The sequence below is a fragment of the Chlorocebus sabaeus genome, chromosome X (assembly GCF_047675955.1).
Source record: "Chlorocebus sabaeus isolate Y175 chromosome X, mChlSab1.0.hap1, whole genome shotgun sequence".
Taxonomy (NCBI): Eukaryota; Metazoa; Chordata; class Mammalia; order Primates; family Cercopithecidae; genus Chlorocebus; species Chlorocebus sabaeus.
The window spans coordinates 46,650,527-46,672,251 of record NC_132933.1 but is presented as its reverse complement, the minus strand read 5'-3'; the positions used below and the strand labels follow the sequence as shown (position 1 = coordinate 46,672,251).

Below are 21,725 nucleotides of genomic sequence, written 5' to 3'. Positions count from 1 at the left end.
TAATTTGCTTTACTTTCCATGGGTATAAGATCTTTAATAACATGTAATAAAATACCTTTGGGGCATTTGCTACAAATATTTCCCCAATGTATTACTGCCCATTTAAAATAGTTTTAACATTGTTGAGTGGGCAGATGTTCCACTTTAATTTTTTCCACTGATATAATGGTCTTTTCCCTTTCACAAGGTTTAATAAATACCCAGGTCTTTGTATGCTGGTTTTAAAAAATTCTTAATTTTTCAAAAAACATTATTACTTAATCCAACTGTAATTTATTTGGGTGTTTCGTGAGGAGGAAATGAGGAGCAAACTGATGACTTTCCTTCTTTAACTGACTAGCCAATTGTCCCATCACCCTTTATTGAATGGTGCCTTTTTGAGTTGTTTTGTTTTGTCTTGTTTTGTTTTTTGAGACAGTCACTCTGTCACCCAGGCTGAAGTGCGGTGGCGCAATCTCAGCTTACTGCAGCCTCGACTGCCCAGGCTCAAGCGATCCTCCTGCCTCAGCCTCCCAAGTAGCTGGGACCACAGATGCACACTACCACACTGGCTTTTTTTTTTTTTTTTTTGGTAGAGATGGGGTTTCACCATGTTGCCCAGGGTGGTCTCAAACTCCAGAGCTCAAGCAATCTGCCCGCTTCTGCCTCCCAAAATGCTGAGATTACAGGCATGAGCCACCGCGCCTGGCCTTTTTGTATTTTGTATTGATAGATTATACTTGTGCATATTTATGGGGTACATGTGATATATTGATGCATACAATGTATATTGATAAAATCAGGGTAATTGGGATATCCATCACCCCAAACATTTATCTTTTCTTTATGTTGGGATCATTACAATTCTCTTCTAGCTGTTTTTACATATACCATACACTGCTGCTAACTATATTCACTCTTCTGTACTATCGAATACTAGAACTTCTTCCTCTAGCTAACTGTATTCTTGTACCCATTAACCAACTTCTCTTCATCCCTCCCTCCTCCTTCCCTTCCCAGCCTCTGGTAACTACTTTGGAGACACGGGAGGAGGAATGAGGCAGGAGAGCTTTTCCTTAGTGTATTTTTATCCTGAATTGTTTCCTGAATATGTAAAATGTGTTAAGACTTTTTAAATGTTCAAAACTTCAACCTATTAAATCCACTGAGAATCAATCCGTTAGGATATAATCTTAAATAGAGAAAAAGCTATTATAACAAAATGATAATAGCAAAAATATTATTTAAAATTTTGACCAAACAAACAAAAATGGGATGACTATGTAAACTGAGGTATTTCCATTAATGGAGTATCATCTATCCAACAAAGCATAATCTACAAAGATTATAGGATAAAATATATAGTGACCGAGATATTAAATGAAAAACTAAATTAAAATATATAAATATGATTATGTAACTAAGAAAAAATCCCTACACAAAATAATGAAAATAAATGTAAAGATAAACAAAGAAATTTTCTAAAAAAATTAACTTCTAATGGATTTAGGTAACTTCTCACTAATCCGCTTTTAAATTTTTTCGTGAGAAGTTTTTTTAAGGAGTAATTTAATAACTGGCAGAAAAGGATAAATCAAATTTGTGGGATTTTACTAATTATTTAAATGTTGAATGTTGATGTTGAATTTATCACAAAAGGCTGTCCATCAGCAATCTCTAAGCTAATGGTTTTGACATTTATAATAACAATAATAGCATTTCTGTTTTTAGTCTGATAATTTTCTCTGGTGAATACAGGCTTTATTGTGATCTTAAAAACACACAAAAATGATAGGGCTAGTAGCAAAATAATGAACTATTTGTATTTACTCTTAAATTGACCATAAGCTAATACACAAAACCTTTCATCTTTTCAGTTCAATTATATGAATTACCAGGTTATTAATATGTATATGATGCTAGTAATACCAAGTACTATGGGAGGGTACGCTAATGAGTAATTGGCAGGTATGACATGATAGCAGGGTTCATATTTGTATTATACATCTGCTGGGATTTATTCAGCAGGTTCTGCTGCTGATTCCCTGAACTCCTTCCCTCTGCTGGGTGGTGTGAACTGTTAATTCTCACCTGCAGGGTCCACTCCAACACTGGTATTTCAGATGTTTAAAAGCGGACAAGCAATAGGGAGAAGAAACAACTGCATTGACCACCTCCATCAACAACGTCTCCTATTTTTTTTATTTTCGGTTGTCCTGTCCCCTTGACTCTAGTAAACCTTCCTGATTCCAGATTACCTGACTTGTACCTTGGACTACCATTGTGCCTACCTTCCTTTTGACCTGGTAGCTTTTTGCTTCCCTGGCAGCCTGATGCCTGTTTGTCTAGTTTGCTGACTCTTGGCCCAGTCAGACTCCTGATATCTCTGTTTGCCTTGTTCGTTCATCTATTCCTTCACCAGTCCTTGGCGCACACTGCAATCTCCCCATCCCAGCAATTTTCACAGACCAGTTGACCCCGTAGTGTGTGTGTCCTAATGCTGTTAGTGTCCAGTGTGCTCCTGAACAAAAACAGAGCTTGAACTAAAGGAAGCAATGAAATAAATAAAGTTGTCTATACATCTGGGAGAACTAAAAATTTAAAACTATAAATGTTAAAAATTAAACCTTAAACAATCTTTTTTAGAGTATAACACATGGGGCACAAAAATTAATGGAATGCAGCAACTCACAGGTATCAATCAACAAATATTTGAGTGCCTGCCATGGGCAAGGCACTATACTTGAAAGGAAAGGATTTCTAGCCACTGAAATATGTTTGCTTTCCAAAGAATAAACAAGGTAACAGAGGATATCCCTTGGGGAGCCTGCTAAGAAAACACACACACACACACACACACACACACACACACACACACACAGAAATTAGAAGAGAAAAAAGCAGTAAAATTCATTCTAGTAATGCCATAGCAATTAAACTTATGGATCTTAACTTACTCGCTGCTGAACTAGTTGATAGCATATTTCAGCAGGGCTTGGAAAACCAGTTTAGTGTTTTAGATATTCTGAGAGAGGTAACTTTCAGCCTTCTCACGTGGGATTCCCCAGAGGCCAGTTCCTCATTCCAATCCACTCCATGTTTATGAAAGTGCATTAGCTGGAACAGTAAGAAGAAAAAATATGTACTGCAGGAAGTCATCCAATCCTAATAAGTTGACATGTAGAATAAAGTTGATGGTGTTATTTATTACTAAGGTAGTCCTGGTTAAGGGTTACATGTGTGTACAGTTGGAGGAGGGGCAGGCAAAGGGGAATGTAGATAACTAAAGTGAAATAGAGCTGATGTATTCAGAGGTTATGTTGCTAGAGGTGAGATCAGTTACCTACGTGCAACTGAAATTTCAAACTTCTGTTTAGCAGGGACGTGAGTGGACAATGGTGACTGACAGTTGGAAATATCAGCAAACATCTTAAATTTTATGCTCAAGTGAATGAACAATGAACCAGGAGAATAGGTCTAGTTTTTTTTGGCTCCTTGTAATTTTTACCTTTTTACTTAAAATTACAGCATCTTTTTCAATGAACGCCTATGTGACTGTGACTTATTACAATGAAACCAGCAACTACACTGCAATAGAGACATGTGAATGTGGTGTTTATGGATTAGCTTCACCAGTGGCTAATGCTATGGGGGTGGTAGGCATCCCTAAGAATAATGACTACCAAGCTTGTGACCACAACACTGAGTTTAGTAATACTAAGAAGCCCTGGATTGCGCTGATAGAAAGAGGTAATTGTACATTTTCAGAAAAAATTCAAACAGCGGGCAGAAGAAATGCTGATGCTGTTGTGATTTACAATGCTCCAGATACTGGCAATCAGACGATACAGATGGCAAATTTTGGTAAGTAATAATTGATTCACAAAGAGCATTAGTGTCTGTTTATCTTAGAATGGTATTTCCATCTAGAACTGCTCTAGGATCTGGCAACAAGGTTGTAAAATAATTTTACTTTAAATTTTCTTGCCTGGCATGACTTGCAATTACTTTATTATTATTTAATATTTTAATTAATTTGTTCCAAAGACAGTAGCAATTCATGAAGTGATTCCTATTTTCTTTCATGTTTTCTTAGCAATATAAGTTTCCTCAGTGGGCATTATATCATGAATTGCTTTTTAATAAACTGTACCTTTGCCTCTAAACATTAAAAAATTTAATTTCATTATTAATTTGTACTTTTCAGTTTATTTTCTCCTGCAAAAGGGATTGTATGTTTTCAAGTATGTTAAACTGCAAAACACTTTCATTATGATTAAACAATAGCGTATTGTAAGTGTGTAAAATGTTATAGAAATGAGAACTTGACTCTACTGCATGCTTGTAAGATTTGAATCTTTTTGCAGGACTAACACATATGAAACTACTCTGCAAGAAATGTTATCCATTGAAAATTGTATGGCAGGAATAGGATAACACTGTAATTCACAAAGAAAATAAAGATTTCCCTTAGAAATATTTACTAATGGCTTCTTAAGTAAAAAGAATCTTCTAATTTATTAACTTTTTAAAGGAGTTACTTCTGAAAATTACAGGTTTTTATTTTATTTATTTTTAAAAAAACAGTTTCCAAGTAAATAGATTTTTTAAACCAATGAAGAAGTAAACTTCTGAATCCCATTTTGTTCACTGTGGATAGGTATGTGTGTTTTTTCCCAGATCAGACTTGGTCTTTAAAAAAAGGAATAATTTCAATCAAGGCAAGAGCTGACAATAAATGAATACAAAATTTTGATAATTGGTGTTATCACTGCCAAATTTAGCCTCTAAGAAAATTAATGCAAGTTAAATTAAACAGATTTTAGAATTATGAAAAGGAGAAAATCAAACTTATGTTAAGAATAGTATGGTGCTTGGAACGTTCCAAGTTGTACACATACAATATGGCAGTTTAGTACTAACATTTGAAAACCAAACTGCTTATTTCGCAGTTTGAATCAGGTAAGATGAACTTCAGCAGTACAAAGTTATTGTAGATGTAACAAAACTTCATGTACTACCTTTTGTGACACATCCTGGACATTGCAAGAGCTCGGGCATTCACATTTTATATTATTTTCTAGCTAAGAGCATTTCATAAGCATTCCCTGCCTGTTCCTATGTTTTTACGAGTGACTTTCATTTTTGTAGAAAGAAACCAATTCCATTTTCTGATAAAACTTAGGAATTAAATCTGTTCTAAGGAACCCACTTGTTATACATTTAAACTTAGAGATCCTGAATACTCTGGGTTTCCTTTTGCATGCACACATTCTACTTATTCACTCTCCTGCTATTTTTAAAATACAAACGGTATCAAACTAAACAGTAGTCCTGTCTTCAAAACTTTCTTTGCAATCTGCATTAGGGACCAATATCTAGTAGAATGTAGGTACCCTGCCAGTAAATTTGAAATATTTACCAAAGATCACTCACAGTAAATCTCTCCAAAAGAAACATGTGCATAATCATTTGAATATGTGACTCTGGACAGAGTTTTTAAAAGAAGGCAGCTAGACTTATCATTCAATATATACCTCCAATATAACCAAAGACACATGATCAAAAATATTTTTAAAGCTACAGTATTGCACCTGTTTTAAAATAAACACATCGAACAAGATAGCATAATGATCATAGCTGGGACGGTTAACATTTATTGGCATTTATTATGTTTCAGGCACTGTTATAGCATGTTTATTTAATGAACATTGTTTTATAATATATGATGATATCAACCCCAAAGAATTAAAACTAAATTTGGTGGAATTTTGCCTTTTTAAGACTTGCCAACTAGTGTGCCGTTGGATTTTTTCCTTCCTAGAAATTTTCCTTATATAAAAACTATTCAGTGATGCAGTTGACAAACACAAGGAATCAAGTGTGGATATGAACACTAGATGACCAGACCCTAGATCATTAAAGACTGTCCTTATTTTATGCCAACATTTTGTTTGTTCTTCCTGTCTTTTCATTCGTGTTTTGTTTTATTTTGACACGGAGGGTGGGGGAAATCCTCCTATAATAAAGGTCACAGTTTCACCTTCTGTCATCTCATCTTGTATTACCCCCTAAAAACCACCTTTTCAGAAAATCACACTGTAGCCCCCTCAGGCCCTTATACCTTTCTACTCTTCCCTGGTTCCCCCTACCTCTTCAGTCCCATTTTCCTCTACTAGGTCTTACTAAGCACTTCCACAATATTATGTCTCTTTACTTCTTTCTAATGTCAATGCATTCCAGCCAAAGACCACTAGCAACAGACCCGTAGTTTAAAAAGTTAGATTTATTGCTTGTTGCAGCAACTGGAAGAGCACACACCATGGGAAACCATGGGGCATCCTAGTAAGAAGGTGTTAAAAAGGACTTGCAGGATTTGGGCTTGCTTTAGGTGTTTTGGGGGAGAGTTGAAGGAATGTGGCTGTTAACCAACCATTCTAGTTTGCTTGAGATTGAAGGTTTCTTGGGATGTGGGATCTCAATGTTAAACCAGGAAACTCCTGGGAAAACTGTGACAAGTTGGCCACCCTAGCTGGCTTTGTTCTGAACTTGGAGGCTGCCAGTAAGTTGAGGTAATTCTGTGTTTAGGTTTCTAAATAAATCTTTTTTATAAGTGGGGAAGACTAGCCCATGGCTAAAGCTGTAATTGGTAAAGAAGAAATAGTTGCCCTTATTAGCCAGAATAGAGAGATATTTGGTAATTTTTGTGGTGTAGACACTGTCCATATTTTGTCTGTGTTCACACCTGATTATGGAGTGGTTTTTTGTTTGTTTGTTTGTTTGTTTGTTTTGATCAGTCATCATCACAGACTGACCTTCTCTAATGTTGATGTTCTGTGAGATGGTTTATGTTCAACGAGAAAATATCAAGGCTTAATTGAGAGTGCCAGGCTAAGTCCTAAATATCAGGGGCAATTTGTCTCTTTCTCACTGACAGTCTACTTCATCCACCCTCGTACTGTTGTGCAAATATATTCTCTTCCCCCATGTCCTTTCACATTTCTGTGCCTCCCCATCCCCTATAAGTTGCCTTCAAGGAACGCGGTAAGTCTAAGGGATGCTTCCGCACCCCTTGCCTCGCATGGTTTCACGATTTAAATACAGAATGTCCTTACTCCTGAGTCCAGTCTATTTACAGCCTCCCTACTAAGAGTGTTCTTTTTCTGAAGGGGATAATTTCAGTCTGAGAATAGCTTCCACTGAGAAAGAATAGTGTATAGCCTAATACTGGGGGATAAACTTCGAACTCAGTTTCCCATTGTGCTGTGTCCAGTAGCAGTTTCCTAATTTGCTCTTGGATTTCTCCTTTGGGTTATTTTCTACATTGGTGAATATATCTGTATCTATCTACACACAAACATAAATATGTATATATACATATATTTTCATATTCTAGCTTACCAGAAAGAATAATGGGATTTTGACTTGGCATTTTGATGAAGTGGGAAATAAAAGGATATGCTTACCGTGTTCTTAAGTAAGTATGTAACTTCCTAACAATCTTTTCCAAACACTGCAGACATGGTCTTTCAGTTCTAGTCTAGAGATGCGAGAAAATTCAGGACTCCTGAATTATCCAAGCAGAAGATGCATAACATGTTAAGTACTTGCTTGCTGAGCAGACAGCTTTGGAAGTTAAATATGCTATTTTTAGGTAAAATGTCTTGAGAAATGCTTAGATTTGGATGTAGTTTATATCAACAAGGTCAGTAATTTGGGAGCGATGAAATGGTTTTTACGTTTTATCATTTCAGCTGTGTCCAGCGAAGTGGATTAGAGTGAAGTGTGCAGCATTCAGAATCCCCAAAACTCACCAATTCCAGAGTAGTGAAGTGCATGAAAAGGAAGGGTTTAATTATAGCAGCAAACTCACATGCTTTATAAAAATATTTTTCTAGAAGTAAAAGGGGAAATAAAAGCATGGTATATAAATAGTGAGAAGATGATAAAAACTTCAGTAAGACTAACTCAGATATGTACATAAAGAAGACCTTAATTCAAGAAAACTAATCAGTTCCATTTCAAATGAGCCTCAAATCTGTCTAGTTCTGTGCATCTCCAAGACACCACTCACTCTATCTTAGACCTCTACAATAGCTTTCTAATTGATTTCCCTGCCACTCTTGTCCCCTCCCAAGCTCAATCCCCAGACTGTAAGCCAAAGTGGCTTTTTAGAGAAAATAAATCTCACTCTGTTTAAAATCCTTCCATGGCTTCCCATGACACTCAGGGTAAATTCAAACTTCTTTCTAAGACTTTATCCAGCTCTGAATCATATGGCCTACTGCTGTGACTTCATTTCTTCTCATTCCCTCCTCTCCTACTCACTGAACTCTTGTCACACTGGACTCCTTTCAATGCCTCAATTCCACTAAACATTTCCCTGCCAGACAGTCCAAAAGTAACCCTTGATACCTCCCTCATCTTTGCTCCCACATCTCATTAAACATAAAGTTCTCTTGATCCTACCTCCAAGCATTTCTTAAGTCCATTCACTTTTTCTCCTCTGCTGCCTCCATCCAAGCCCAGGCCAAAATCATCTCTCACCTGCACCACTGCTATTCTCGTCCCTCTGTAGCATATAGCAGCCAGAGTGATCATGTGGAAAATGTAATTCCACCTCAGTTAGAATAAAATCCAGGCCTTGAGCCTAGACCTACAAGGTTTGATGCTAATCATGTACAATCAGACCTTATCCTATGCCCTTCCCCCTGTATTACCATGCCTCAGCCACTCTGGTCTTCTCTCTCTTTTTTAGCTAAGAGAAATAAGCGCAAGCTTTTGTACTTGCTGCCTCCTCTGCCTGAGTCACTTCTCCTTCATTTTTTTTTTTCACATAACACTGCCTCCAAAATATAACCATGTCTATCTACTACCACTGGTCTAGTGCAGGCTACTGCCAGCTCTCACACTGACTACTGCAAATAGCCTCCAAACTGAGCTCCCTGATTCTGCTCAACCTACCCCATATATTCTCTACACAGAAGCCAGAGTGATCTAAAAATATAGGTCAATCACATCACTCCTCTTCTCAAAGCTCCCCAGTGACTTTCCATTGTTCTTCAAATAAAGTCTAAATTTTATCAGGCCTAAAAGGAGTTGCATGATCTGGTCTCTGCCTATCTCTCCAACATAACAGTCTACTCTTTCCCTCTCCCTCACAGTACTTCATCCACTCTGATCTTTGGACATTTTCTCCAACATGTGAAGCTTTTTCCACGTGGGATGCTTTTTACTTGCTTTGATCTCTCTCACCACCATCATTATCACACATAACAGGACTCCATATTCCAGTTTAAATGTTTCTTCTAACGGGTCTCCCTTGACCCTATTCATAATATTTTCTATCAAAACCTTCAACTCTTTCTTGTTTAAATTTATTTTAATGTATATTTTCTTTTTAAATCTATTTTTAACATTTATTTATTTAATTTAATTTTTTTTTTCTTTTTGAGACGAGTCTTGCTCTGTCACCCAGGCTGGAGTGCAGTGACACAAACAAAGCTCACTGAAGCCTCGAACTCCCTGGGTTCAAGCAGTCCTCCCATCTCAGCCTCCCAAGTAGCTGGGACCCCAGGCATGTGTCATCACACCAGGCAATTTTATTTTATTTTTTTAGATACAGGGGTCTCACTGTGTTGCCCAGGTTGGTCTCGAACTCCTAGTCTCAAGCAATCCTTCTGCCTTGACATCCCAAAGTGCTGGGATTATAGTCGTGAGCCATCACACTTGGCCTAATTATTTTCTTACTTGTTTATTATTTGTGTCTCCAACTAGATTTTAGGTTCCAGGAAGACAGAGACTGCCTCTGTCATGCTTGCCATTGTATCCATTGTACTGAGCATAGTGCATGGCCTTCACTATTTGCTCAATGAATAAAAGTTTAAGAAACTACAAAGCAATTATCTTTTATATATGAAAAGATGGAGAAGTTTAAATGAAGTTTGGTAAATTCGGCAAACTATTGCATTTTAAATTGTTTTTATTTTTACTGATACAAATAATAAATGAGTAGTTTCTCATATAAAAAATACTAACAATATAATTAAAGTCTCCCCTTGACTACCACCCCCAATTCCAGCACCCTTCCAAGAGATAACTATTGCTATTCATTGAGTATGTAACCTTTCAGACTTTTTCTATTCATTTTTCCACATATACGTACAGAAAACACATAGTTAATTTGTGTTTTATTTTTAATGTTAACAAAGTTATTCTGTAGCTTGCTTTAGCTACTCAACAATAAGAACTGGAGTTATGTTCATGTCATTAAATTTGTATTGAAATCAAATTCATTCTTTTAACTATTGCATTATATTAATATTGCATATGCAAACATAATTTATTTAACCAGTCCCCTAGTAATGGCCATTTGGGTTGTTTTCAGTGCTGCTCTTTTACAAACAATACTTCAATTAACATAATTATTGCTGATACATAAGAAAGCTATTGATATTGATCTTGTTTCACTATTGTTGGCCTTGCATCTGACCACCATGTTGAACTCCTATTAATTTTAATAATTCATCCATTGATTCTCTTGAATTTTCAAGATAAGTGATCATTTTCTCTAGAAAGTTTGGCTTTTTCTTTTATACTAATTCTACCTCTTAATTTTTCCAATGGTCTTATTCCATTGTCTAGGGCTACAATAGTGGTAACAGTATACATCCTTGACTTGTTCTTGACTTTACTAAAAGGTGCTCCCACTGTTCTATCACTGAGTATGTTATTTGATAGAAGCTTCTGGGAGACAGTCTTTATCAAGGTTCAGGACTTCAGTAAGATTTTTGAATTTTGTTATTCTTATGGGTAAACTAGAATGTGAATATATATGTATATATGCATATATGTTTGTGTATAGATAGATAGAGATATAATCACCATTGTAGGATATGCCCAAAAGGGAAATCCAATAGTTTACTGTTAGCTTGGGAGAAATAATAAAGTGGTATACAGAAACAATAGATGATCTCCATAAATTAGGTACGGAAAGAAGAAACAATAGGTAAAAGGGACAATTTGGGGTTATTTTCCAAATATAATTTTATTAGTGCCCTGGACAATTGAAAAAGAAATTTCATTGCATTTACATATAATTCCAAGTTGAGTGTCAAGTTGTAAGACACAAACAAACAGTAAAAGCATCTTGACAAATTAGGAAAATTATTTATTAAAAATAAGATGAAGTACCATGGTGAACAGTAAAGAAAAATAAATGTAGAGACAGATATAAAATAGAAATATATGGTCAAAAAAGACAGGTTTGTAGGCAAAATATTTGACAACTACATTGTACCACAAGTCAACTAAAGAATGACAGAGTTATTTTAAAAATTGACATGATCACGGGATATTAGTCAGTATATAACATGTTAGGCCTGGAAAATAACTCAGCTATGCTTGGAATTCATGAATCTCTGAAAACATCATAAGCTTTATTTCTTTTTTTACCTGACTCACAATAACAAATGATTTCAGTACCTCTTTTATGCTTTCACACAAATGCCCAGGTCCCCCCTCCCCTGGGTATAGGCATATACAAACATAAATGCATAAAAATGTATGTTTATAAGGAAATCAAGATATAGTACCTCTGGGCACCAGTTTCCAGATAAAAACAAAATGAGTAAATTTACTGTGAGCCCTTTCAAGTACATTTCATCTCCCTTTTCTCAATTTTAAAATCAAAGAACATTTTGAAAGCATCTCAACATGTGTTATTTGTTCATTAACATATCCTTTGCTTAACTCTTGGCCTCTTCCTCCTAAATTTTTAATGTTTCATTTATTATATTATGATTTGCTGCTCAGACATAGATTTCCCCCAGAACTACTTGCAATTATTAGAAAAAAGTGTGTGTGCAAGCACACACAGAACAATGCCTGAGCAAGACTGTATAAAGTAGGCTACTTCCTCTTAAGTACCCTCTCTCTGTCTCTCTCATTTCAGCAGTCCTCAGTTCGTAAGTGCTCTTACCCCAGCTACCCCTTTTCTTTCATTCAAGAGTACATTCCCTAGGCAGCAAGGACATCATATAAACAAATTATATCTGTTTCTGTCTAAACTTGCAAGTTTTATGTACTACTTACTTAGAAAATTGTTCGATATTCAGGTGCTATTTTGATAAAGTTGGGGAAAATATTTACGTGTTGCACCTAGAAACAACATGCCTTAAAGGAAAAACAAAACAGATTTCTTACTGGTGACATCAGGACCTTTGACAGAACTGTGGAAGAGAGAATTCCAGGGATGATATTTCAGAGTGTCCCTCATCACATCATGTAAGCAACAACCTGTTCCACCTATGCTAAGGATCTGCTTTGAGCATATAAATATTCAACAGTATAGTAATGTTAATGGTAATGTAAATATTTAACAATATAGCAATGTTAGCTGTAACTTTTTAGAGTTTTAGATGTATATCATATTTTTGTCTAAATTTTTAATGACATATATTCTCAGCATGACCTATCTAATGACTTCAATATGCAATGATAGTAACACAATGCAGTTAAGTAAATTCATCTCTAGCAATAATCAATACATTGACATCTCCCCTGCAGAAAGAATAAAGAGAAATGAAAATTTCCCTTAATAATTCACTTGCTTTCCATTTATATTTTAAATTACTGTCTCAGCATCATTTATCATAATAAATTGAAACTCTTTATTTCTTTCAGTAATGTACTTGTTAAAATATCTGTTTTTCCTTCCCCTTTATAAAGGCAGTTGTTAGTAGTAAGTACTCTGTTAGCTATGTGCCAAGCATTCTTCTCAGTGTCATCATCCCAACAACTCCTATGAGGTACGTAGTGTCAGTATCTCCATTTTATATATATGAAAACTGAGGCACAGAGAGATTGGTTAAATTCGCCATGGTCATATAGCTAGTACGTTTCAAAGCTGAGATTTGAAACTTAATATCCTAATAATTAAGAGTCTGTGCTCTTAATCAGTACACAATACTACCTCTAGTGAGCATATACTATGGAAGGCACTGTAAAAAATGGTACAAAAAATACCATCATTGCCCTCAAGGAGGGAAATGTAGTCGGAGGACTAATATTTATATAAGTCGTAAAAGGCGGAATAGAAATGTTAAGGTTATTGGAACTGAAGCAATTAAAAAACTGTAAAGGTCAGAGTGTTGGAAGGATCATCAACATAGAAGGTGATAGCGGAGAAGTCAAAGACCAGTACTGGGAATATGAAAATGAGAGAATTATAGGATAACCAATCAGAAAGTGGGATATTTCTGTTAGGATTTCAGAGGTTTCGCAGATTAGGATGCTGATAATATACAGAGTATGGCCATGGTAGTGGGGTCAATAAAGTGGAATGAAGACAAAAATTCCTGAAGTCAAACCACACTGAGGACAGAATGTTGGATGATGGAAAGATTTGGGGGTGAAAAGGATGGCTGTGATCCAAATGATAATGTCTTCATTAATGTGGGGAAATGACTGGAAAGTTGGTCCATGGGCCAGCAGAGAGGAAAGTAATAGAGGTTATTAAAACCAAATGCTGTGAGTCTCCAAGAAGCAGATTTTGATTCATAAGAGTGGGGGGGAGGTGGTAGGCCGGGAGCGGTGGCTCACGCCTGTAATCCCAGCACTTTGGGAGGCCGAGGCGGGCGGATCACGAGGTCAGGAGATTGAAACCATCCTGGCTAATGTATTGAAACCCCGTCTCTACAAAAAAAATACAAAAAAGCCGGGCGTGGTGGTGGGCACCTGTAGTCCCAGCTACTAGGGAGGCTAAGGCAGGAGAATGGCGCGAACCCAGGAGGCAGAGCTTGCAGTGAGCCAAGATCGCGCCACTGCACTCCAGCCTGGGCGACAGAGTGAGACTCTGTCTCAAAAGAAGAAGAAAAAAAAAAAAAAAGTGGGGCAGTAGTCTGGAAACAACAGTGTGGGAGTGAAGAGACTCCTATTCCTTGAAATATATGGGGCACGAACAGATGAGCTGCCTTTACTGAAAATATCTGAAGGAGAAGTCGTGTCCTCATGATAAGATGGGTTTGGGTTGAGTGAGGAAGCACAGGGAACCCACAGTGAAGAGAAGATGAGGAAAGTATACAAGTTAAACATCTGTCATGTAACCAGAGATCTAGAAGACACATGGAAAATTTCAGGAGAGGAGAAGTAAAAGATGAAAATAATGAGCAGTACGGAGAGGGGAGCAGAGAAGTGAATAGTAAACAAATTAGCTTCCATTTGGGGCACTAGCTAAGGATGGAATGAATGTGATACCAGGTGGCAACAATGTAAAGATTTGAAACAAAATTCTGGAGTAAATTTGTCTCAAGCAAGTGTGGTACTTGGTTTATCAATGTAAAGGGCTGGCATTGTATGTAAAATGTAAGAGGGAGCAGCCACTCTTGAAGGAGCTGGCAAGGGCAGAGCTGAACAGATTAGAGATGAAAATGTGAATAAATTTAAATCACAAGGGTTTGTTCCTAGAGCTATGATTGTAGATCACAGGGATGGAGAAGCATGTCAATGTTTGGGCAGGGAGGTGGGGTATAGTGGAGGGTAACAGGTGTAAATGACCTGAATATAAAACTAACCTGCCCTAGGGTTCCAAATGGAACTGCTTTATAGTCTTAATCCAGGTACAAGTTGGTCCTTGACTTGGGTATCTGGAGGATGTTGCATAAAAATAGGAAATCATTATAAAAAACAAGCACATGAAAAATTATTTGGGGCCATTTTAATAAATCAAATGGCTGGAAAATGATCTGTTTGTTATGACTAATGCTAATTACCTATCTGCATTGAGGAGATTAGAATTTTAGTAAAAACTGGCAGAAACTTAGTCAAGGCCTTAGGATGTCAAAATTGCAATCATTAAATGCCTGGATACCCTGCATTCCAGAATTGAATTAAATCCAATCGACATTTACTTGTGCATATTTTTAGCTTTTAAATGGAAATGTAAATTGAGTTCTTTTCCTCAAAGCAGTCAATTCAGCAGAGGAAGAGAAGTGTACAATCAGTCAAATAGGATGTTTGATATTGTTTTAGCTCTAAAAATGTCAGCATGGACCGAATAACCATTTTTCAGAAACAATTTTTCAACTGATTATTTTAGCCTCATACAGGATGCAGCCAGCATCTAAATACTCAGTTAACTTATGTATAGCAAGATCAGCTGCAGTTGGAGGCCACAGTGGTTACATCTGAGAAATGTAGTACCATTTCAACCATACACACAGGCAAATGCTCTTAGAAAATTAGTTTTCTCAAAAAGCCAGGATATGCAAAATGACCATATTTATCAAAGGGCTTTGTGAGGACTTCTTGAAACAGAACTCAGAGAGAGGTGGTTAAATCACATGTTGGTTAAAAGAAGGTGTGTAATTTGATTGTTTCACAAGGAATACATCTTTCTCACCTGAAAGATTACCTCAACAAGTGCAGCTTAAAGAAGACCTAAAGAGAAATACTAAGGCTCTAACCTGATGCATTACTGCATGATACCTCCGCGGCCTGGGAGACCAAGGGGTGAAGAGAAACCCTAGGGTATGAACCCCTGGGTTGCTTATTCATTTTGGTTTACTTGTCCATAGCCTTGGCCAAGTGTAGCTTTGCAGTGTAGGTAGGAGGAATTCTCTTAGGGAGAGCAAGTTCTGGTTGAAAACTGGATTTTCTAACTTGGGAATAAAGAAGGCAAAACTGTGATTTTTGTAAATCTAAAAAACAAGGGTTTACTTATTCACTCAAAAAATGTTTACTGAGAGCCAACTATTTGTCCTCCCAAGTTTTACATTTCATAGTTCTATCTCTGAAACTTCAAGCATGCATGACTTCTACCAGAAACAGTGAGATGTAGTAGTGATTCAAGGCATGGGCTTTGTAGGGGAATAGACCTGGGTTTGAATCCCAGATCTACTGTTTGTTCTAGCTGTGTGACCTTGGTCTAGTTACTTAATCACTCTGAATTTCAGTCTTCTTATCTCAGTGATCTCATCTGTAAAATGGGTATACTAGCAATACTACTGTAAACGGCGAAAGATGTATAGGATCTGAAAAGAAATAAGAGTATGTGGTACTACTTTATATAGGGTGGTTGTAAGGATTAAATTAGATAATGCATATAAAGAAGGCACTTTGCACAATGTCTATTTTATAGTAGACAGTAAAAACTACGGTAGTAGCAAGATGATGCTCATGAAGTCATCCTTATTTTCAGTTCATTCTCCCTCTTCTTCACCTATCTATGTCTCTTTCTCACTTTAAACTCTTGGGCAAAAATGTTTGTCTTATAAGAAGTCTTTTTGGCTAACAGTTTATCCTGATATTTCCTTTACTTGGCACCTATTCAAAATTTACATACATAGTTCAGGTCATGCTAATTTTGCCTTTTTCCCTATTTTTATGTATTCTTATGTATTCATTTGTATAATTCCTGAATTCCTAATTATCATAGACTAATAGATGCATAGATTAAACATTAAAAAATATAAAATTTCCATGTACTTCAGGAATCCCTTAAACTAAAACCCTGTCCAGTGGTCATTCATTTACTACTTGAGCACTGTCAGGGACAGAGAGTTCACCATCTCACAAGACATTTCAGTTCATTGCTGAACAGCTCAAGTTTTTAGAAAGTTATTGTTCAAACTATGCCAAAATGTGCCTTCCTCTAACTTTCACACATTTTTTTCCTTGTTGTGCCTTCCTGAACAATATAGGACATATTTTAAGTTGTCTTCTATTTACTTTGTATCATCCAGTCAATTCCTAATCAGTGGTATTGACATGTTGGCTCTTTTCTTAACTAATGTTAGAATTTCAATGTTTTTACCACTATTTTATTAATTATAAATAATAAATACACTAATTATAAATAAATTTTTTTTAAATTTTCTCTTGGTGGGATGGGGGATACTCCATCTACTTTTTGAGGATGACTTTACTTTTGTGTCTTGGAGAAGGATTTGGGGGCCAGTCACCTGTGCGATGTGGGGTTTTTTGGGGTCTCAGGAATCCCCCTGCCCAACAATATTCTCCTCCCTATTAATATGCTGTCTAAAATTTCATCCTTCATTAAAACAGCATTCCTTCGGGTTTTAAAAGCTATAAGGTCTTTGAGTCCTTGTTAAAAAGGCAAATGGTCCCAGGAAACAAAACACCAACTGAAAAGTACTACTAATAACTTAGCAGGGATTAATTCATTGATGGCAACCTGAGTGTAAAATAGCAGATTGATTGAGGTGTGATCTGGAAACAGTACAAGACTGACAGAGATCCAGGGACTTTGTTTCATTCATCTCACTATAGTACAGTGACTGATTCATATCAGGCCCTCACTGATGAATGAATAAATAAGGGTATGAAAATGAATGAATGAGGCTGGAAAAGTGAGCATCTATCCCCCCAGTCAAATATTACCTAGAACCATTTAAGTGTGATAACACCAGAAAGATTGGGGTTCCTCGGCTTAATAACACCATGCTGACTCTTAACAGAATGTTCTTTTAATCTCGGTCTGCTCTCCCCACAGCTATTTGATGTCTCATCTTTAGCTGGCAGTTGGAGACATGACTTCTTTGTGAGACTGTTTCTGTATAAAGCTCTGGCAGTAGGAACTGCCTAGATTACCAACAGTGATTCACACAGCTACATAAAGTGCTTACACCCACACAGGGTCATGGAGTGAAGGAACCAGATTCCAGTTCAGATCTTATTTCACTGCACAATATTGTGGAATTAGTTTACATTACTCTCTACTTATCTACATAAGCTATTGTAGATGTAGTGATCTCCATCATACGATGTGAATTTGAGTAGAGTATTAAAAACCTCATTAATTCTCACCAGTGTTTAATCTAAGTTTAAATTGTGGGGTTAGCGCTTAGAGGACTGAGGAGATTATTAAGTGCCTTCAGAGAATAGAAACTCTTTTAAGTAGTATATAGAAGCAACTGTTTCCTGCAAACAATCTTTGCCTATTCAATAAAGCAGATCCAGCAGTGCTTTTCTTTGGCATCGTTTTAGTAGCAATTCATTTGTGTTATTATATTACTTGAAAATAATAAAGCTGCATTTTGTATTTTCAAAAAACTTTAAGAGGAAGGCCTACCTGACAGCAGTTTTCTTAACAATGGAAGGATATATTTAAAAATACATAAAATGCCTGTTTTAAGGCTATATGGTAACGTAATCAAAGCTAATGAAATATAGAAATCTGCTTCAAAGAACAACGTAAATGATTTGAATTAATAGTTCAGTTGCTTTTATGCAAATGAATACTTCCTAAAACATTAGAAAAATTGTGGGGTTTTTTTTTGTGCAAGGTTCCCAGTGCAGAACTTATATACAGTATGAATTTCCTTTATCATGGAAAGAGTACTAACCATTCTCCAAAATAATAAAATACTACTATGTTCTATAATTCCAATTATAGAATTTGCCTACTTCAAGCAAGTTTTATTAGTATAGTTTGACCCTAATTGCAAAATAATTTCATAGTGAAAGTAGGGTTCTATTTCCTTCATTTTGTATGCTCAGACTGTACTTCCAACACTGAAAAAAGTTATATCTAAAAGAATATCCCCATTGCTCATTTGTGGATATTGTTTAAATTATTGGATATCCTATTAATGCTTCTCTGAAGAAATAGATGTCCACAGCCCATTAATCCTTACTCTATAAATACCTAAAATGTCAGCAAAGTGATAAATATTGATAAAACATGTCTCCTTCAAGCAATAATATGTTATGAATCTTCTACTTTAGGCTTTCATTTCACTGAACTGTGCCCTTTAAATGTAATTACCTTTTTATAATATGAAGCTATAGTGGTTTTTGTGTTGTTTTGTATTTATGTGGAACATTTTTCATTTTTCTGTTATAACTTCTTTTTTTTTTAAGATGGAATTTCACTCTTGTTGCCCAGGCTGGAGTGCAATGGCCCGATTTTGGCTCACCGCAACTTCTGCCTCCCGGGTTCAAGCGATTCTCCTGCCTCAGTCTCCCGAGTAGCAGGGATTACAGGCAGGTGCCACCATGCCCGACTAATTTTGTATTTTTAGTAGAGACAGGGTTTCTCCATGTTGGTCAGGCTGATCTCGAACTCTCGACCTCAGGTGATCCCACCGCCTTGGCCTCCCAAAGTGCTGGGATTACAGGTGTGAGCCACTGTGCCCAGCCTGTTTTAACTTCTTATGGGAATATTTTTCTTTCCCTACAGTAAGATCTTGGAGATAGTCTATATTTTTTTGAAAGGCTTCCTCAATCACATGTTCTATTTGTACTTTAGGGAAAGAAAATATTACTCAGAATAGAAGGGTAATATAAGGCTTTTACCTTCAGCCAAACAAAATGGCGAAAATGAACAAACACTCCAATGTCCCAAATTTACTTTCATATAAATTTTAATTACTGCATAAATTGTGTTCTGATTCCTGAGAAGCTAAGCAGTAAAGTACCATTTCTACTGAACTATGAAAAACATAGATAATCTCAATTCCTTTAATATGGTTGTTTTCCTGACCCTGAGTCAGTTTCACCCTTGTCTTTGATATACCACTAGAATTTGCTATGAACAAAAGGAAAGCAGTGAAGATATACACAACAAAAGGCAAATTTCTAGTCCTCCAAGCACTACTTTTGCACCTGTTATTATATATTCAGTTAAAATGATATAAGCAATTATGGATAAGGTATTAGGAAACTCAGAGAACTACAATTTATTGAGGATATTGACTTAAATGAGCCAGAAAAACTTTCAGTTTGATAAAATTAAAACTTTTTGGAGTTTCAGGGATATGAAAAGTGATCTGGCTGGGCACTGTGAATCACGCCTGTAATCCCAGCACTTTGGGAGGCTGAGGTGGGCAGATCACTTGAGGTCGGGGGTTTGAGACCAACCTAGCCAACAAGGGGAAACCCTCTCTCTACTGAAATACAAAAATTAGCAGGGCATGGTGGCAGGTGACTGTAATCCCAGCTACTGGGGAGGCTGAAGCAGGAGAACTGCTTGAACCCAGGAGGCAGAGGTTGCAGTGAGCCGAGATGGTGCCACTGCACTCCAGTCTGGATGAGAGTCTGTCAAAAAAAAAAAAAAAAAAGCTGATCTGGGTGCCTTAAGGAAAAATTCACAAAGAAAATAGCCAACTATATTCTGGCCAATTTTATTTAGAAATAATAGTCTCTCTAGGCTTAGACTAGTTTCATGATTTGCCTCTTCTGAAGCTATAAGCAGAAACATGTGGTCAACTAAAATGTTATTTATATGTGTACAATGTATGCAGTTGAACTGTGCACAGCCCCATTTGACCATGAAGGAAGTTGGTGGGAAAATACTTGCTGAGTATTTGCTACTTTGCCACACAGGATGTTGAAAAATATTTTGATCTACAGCAAATATAAAAATAATTTTTGCTAAAAAAAAAAACACCGAATCTAATTCCTCATTTTTCAAAACACCCACTTAATTTATAGGAAGATGTGCTTATTTATAGGAGCCAGGCTTTCTCCCCACCTACCCACCGCCTAGCCCCATGGGAGTGGAGGGTTGGAGTGGAAATTCACTTTTGCAAACCCTGCAAAAATCTGGAATTATTATCCACCCCTTCACAGATATCTTCTTGTGGATGGTAGAATTATTTAGTTGGTTTACATATTTATGGAGCAATCACCAGACAGTAAGACCATTTTGTTTCATAAAACACAGGAGAGTTCCTAAGCATGTAACAAAGTTTTCATTTATTTGGATCTAGATGGTTTTTTAAATCTTCCTTTTGAAACTAGCTAAGTGAGCCAGACTTATCCATACCAGAAAAATCTGTGAATTTGTATTTAGGATTTATTCATTGCATATCATAGTTACAGTGGAATTCCTTTTCTCAACCCACTGTACAATGGATGACACAGCATTTTTTGTTCCAACCTTATAAAAGAAAGGCCCAACAGAGGGCATGTTGAGCATTATCATGGCTAATTCAAACATTTCAGTACTTGTCTCAAGCACATTTTTTTTTCCATATTTTTTAAATTTTATTTTATTTTAAGTTCCAGGATACATGTGCAGGACGTGAAGGTTTGGGTAACTTGTTATACTGACATCTGAAATCAAATTTCCAATGTCTTCTGAGACCATATGGCAACTGCTTCAATTATGAGAACACCAAGACACTCAGCCAAGGTCATCCAAATAGATTTAAATAAAACAAAAATCAATCTAATTGATTATTTTAAAACTAAGCATCTTGAAGATGGGAATAAATTCCCAGAATGAGTAAGGTCAGTAAGTTCATAGAATCTCTTTAGTGGCTACATGCTCATGGGAGTAAGGTGACATACAGAATACAAATATGCTAAGTTTTGCCATTAATTTAATTACCTGCATGTGGCTAGCCCACCGGTGATGTTTAAATCTCAGGCTAACTTTCTTTGATCACTCAACATACTTCAGAGTCACCTCTTTATAGGTCTGAAGAGAATGCCTGCATAAAACAGAAGATGAAAATGCGCTGAAAAATGCATTTCAAAGCCAACTTCGAGTGTCTTTTTATTATCTGCTCCTTTGTATCATCTACATCACTGCTTCCCATCTACTGGTATCTGTAACTGACTCAATTCCTTTTTAAGGACTAATAAGCAGCAACTCTGCGAAAACTATACATTGCTTTAGGTGGAAAATGAAATTCAATTCAAAAAAGAAAAAAGTTAATTTTAATATCTCAAGAAGAAAGCCAGTAAAGCAAGATTATTGTTAATGCTTTAAAAGTATA

The 21,725-nt window shown here is 36.3% G+C and overlaps 1 protein-coding gene across 1 annotated transcript in view; it reads left to right on the top strand.

The window, feature by feature from the left end:
- Positions 1-3,437: 3,437 nt before the first annotated feature.
- RNF128 (ring finger protein 128) overlaps positions 3,438-21,725 on the top strand; it is a 97,434-nt gene continuing 79,146 nt past the window's right edge. Inside the window, exon 1 of the mRNA XM_037988989.1 lies at positions 3,438-3,843. Within this exon, the coding sequence (XP_037844917.1) occupies positions 3,438-3,843 (406 nt within the window). The remainder of the gene's footprint in view (positions 3,844-21,725) is intronic.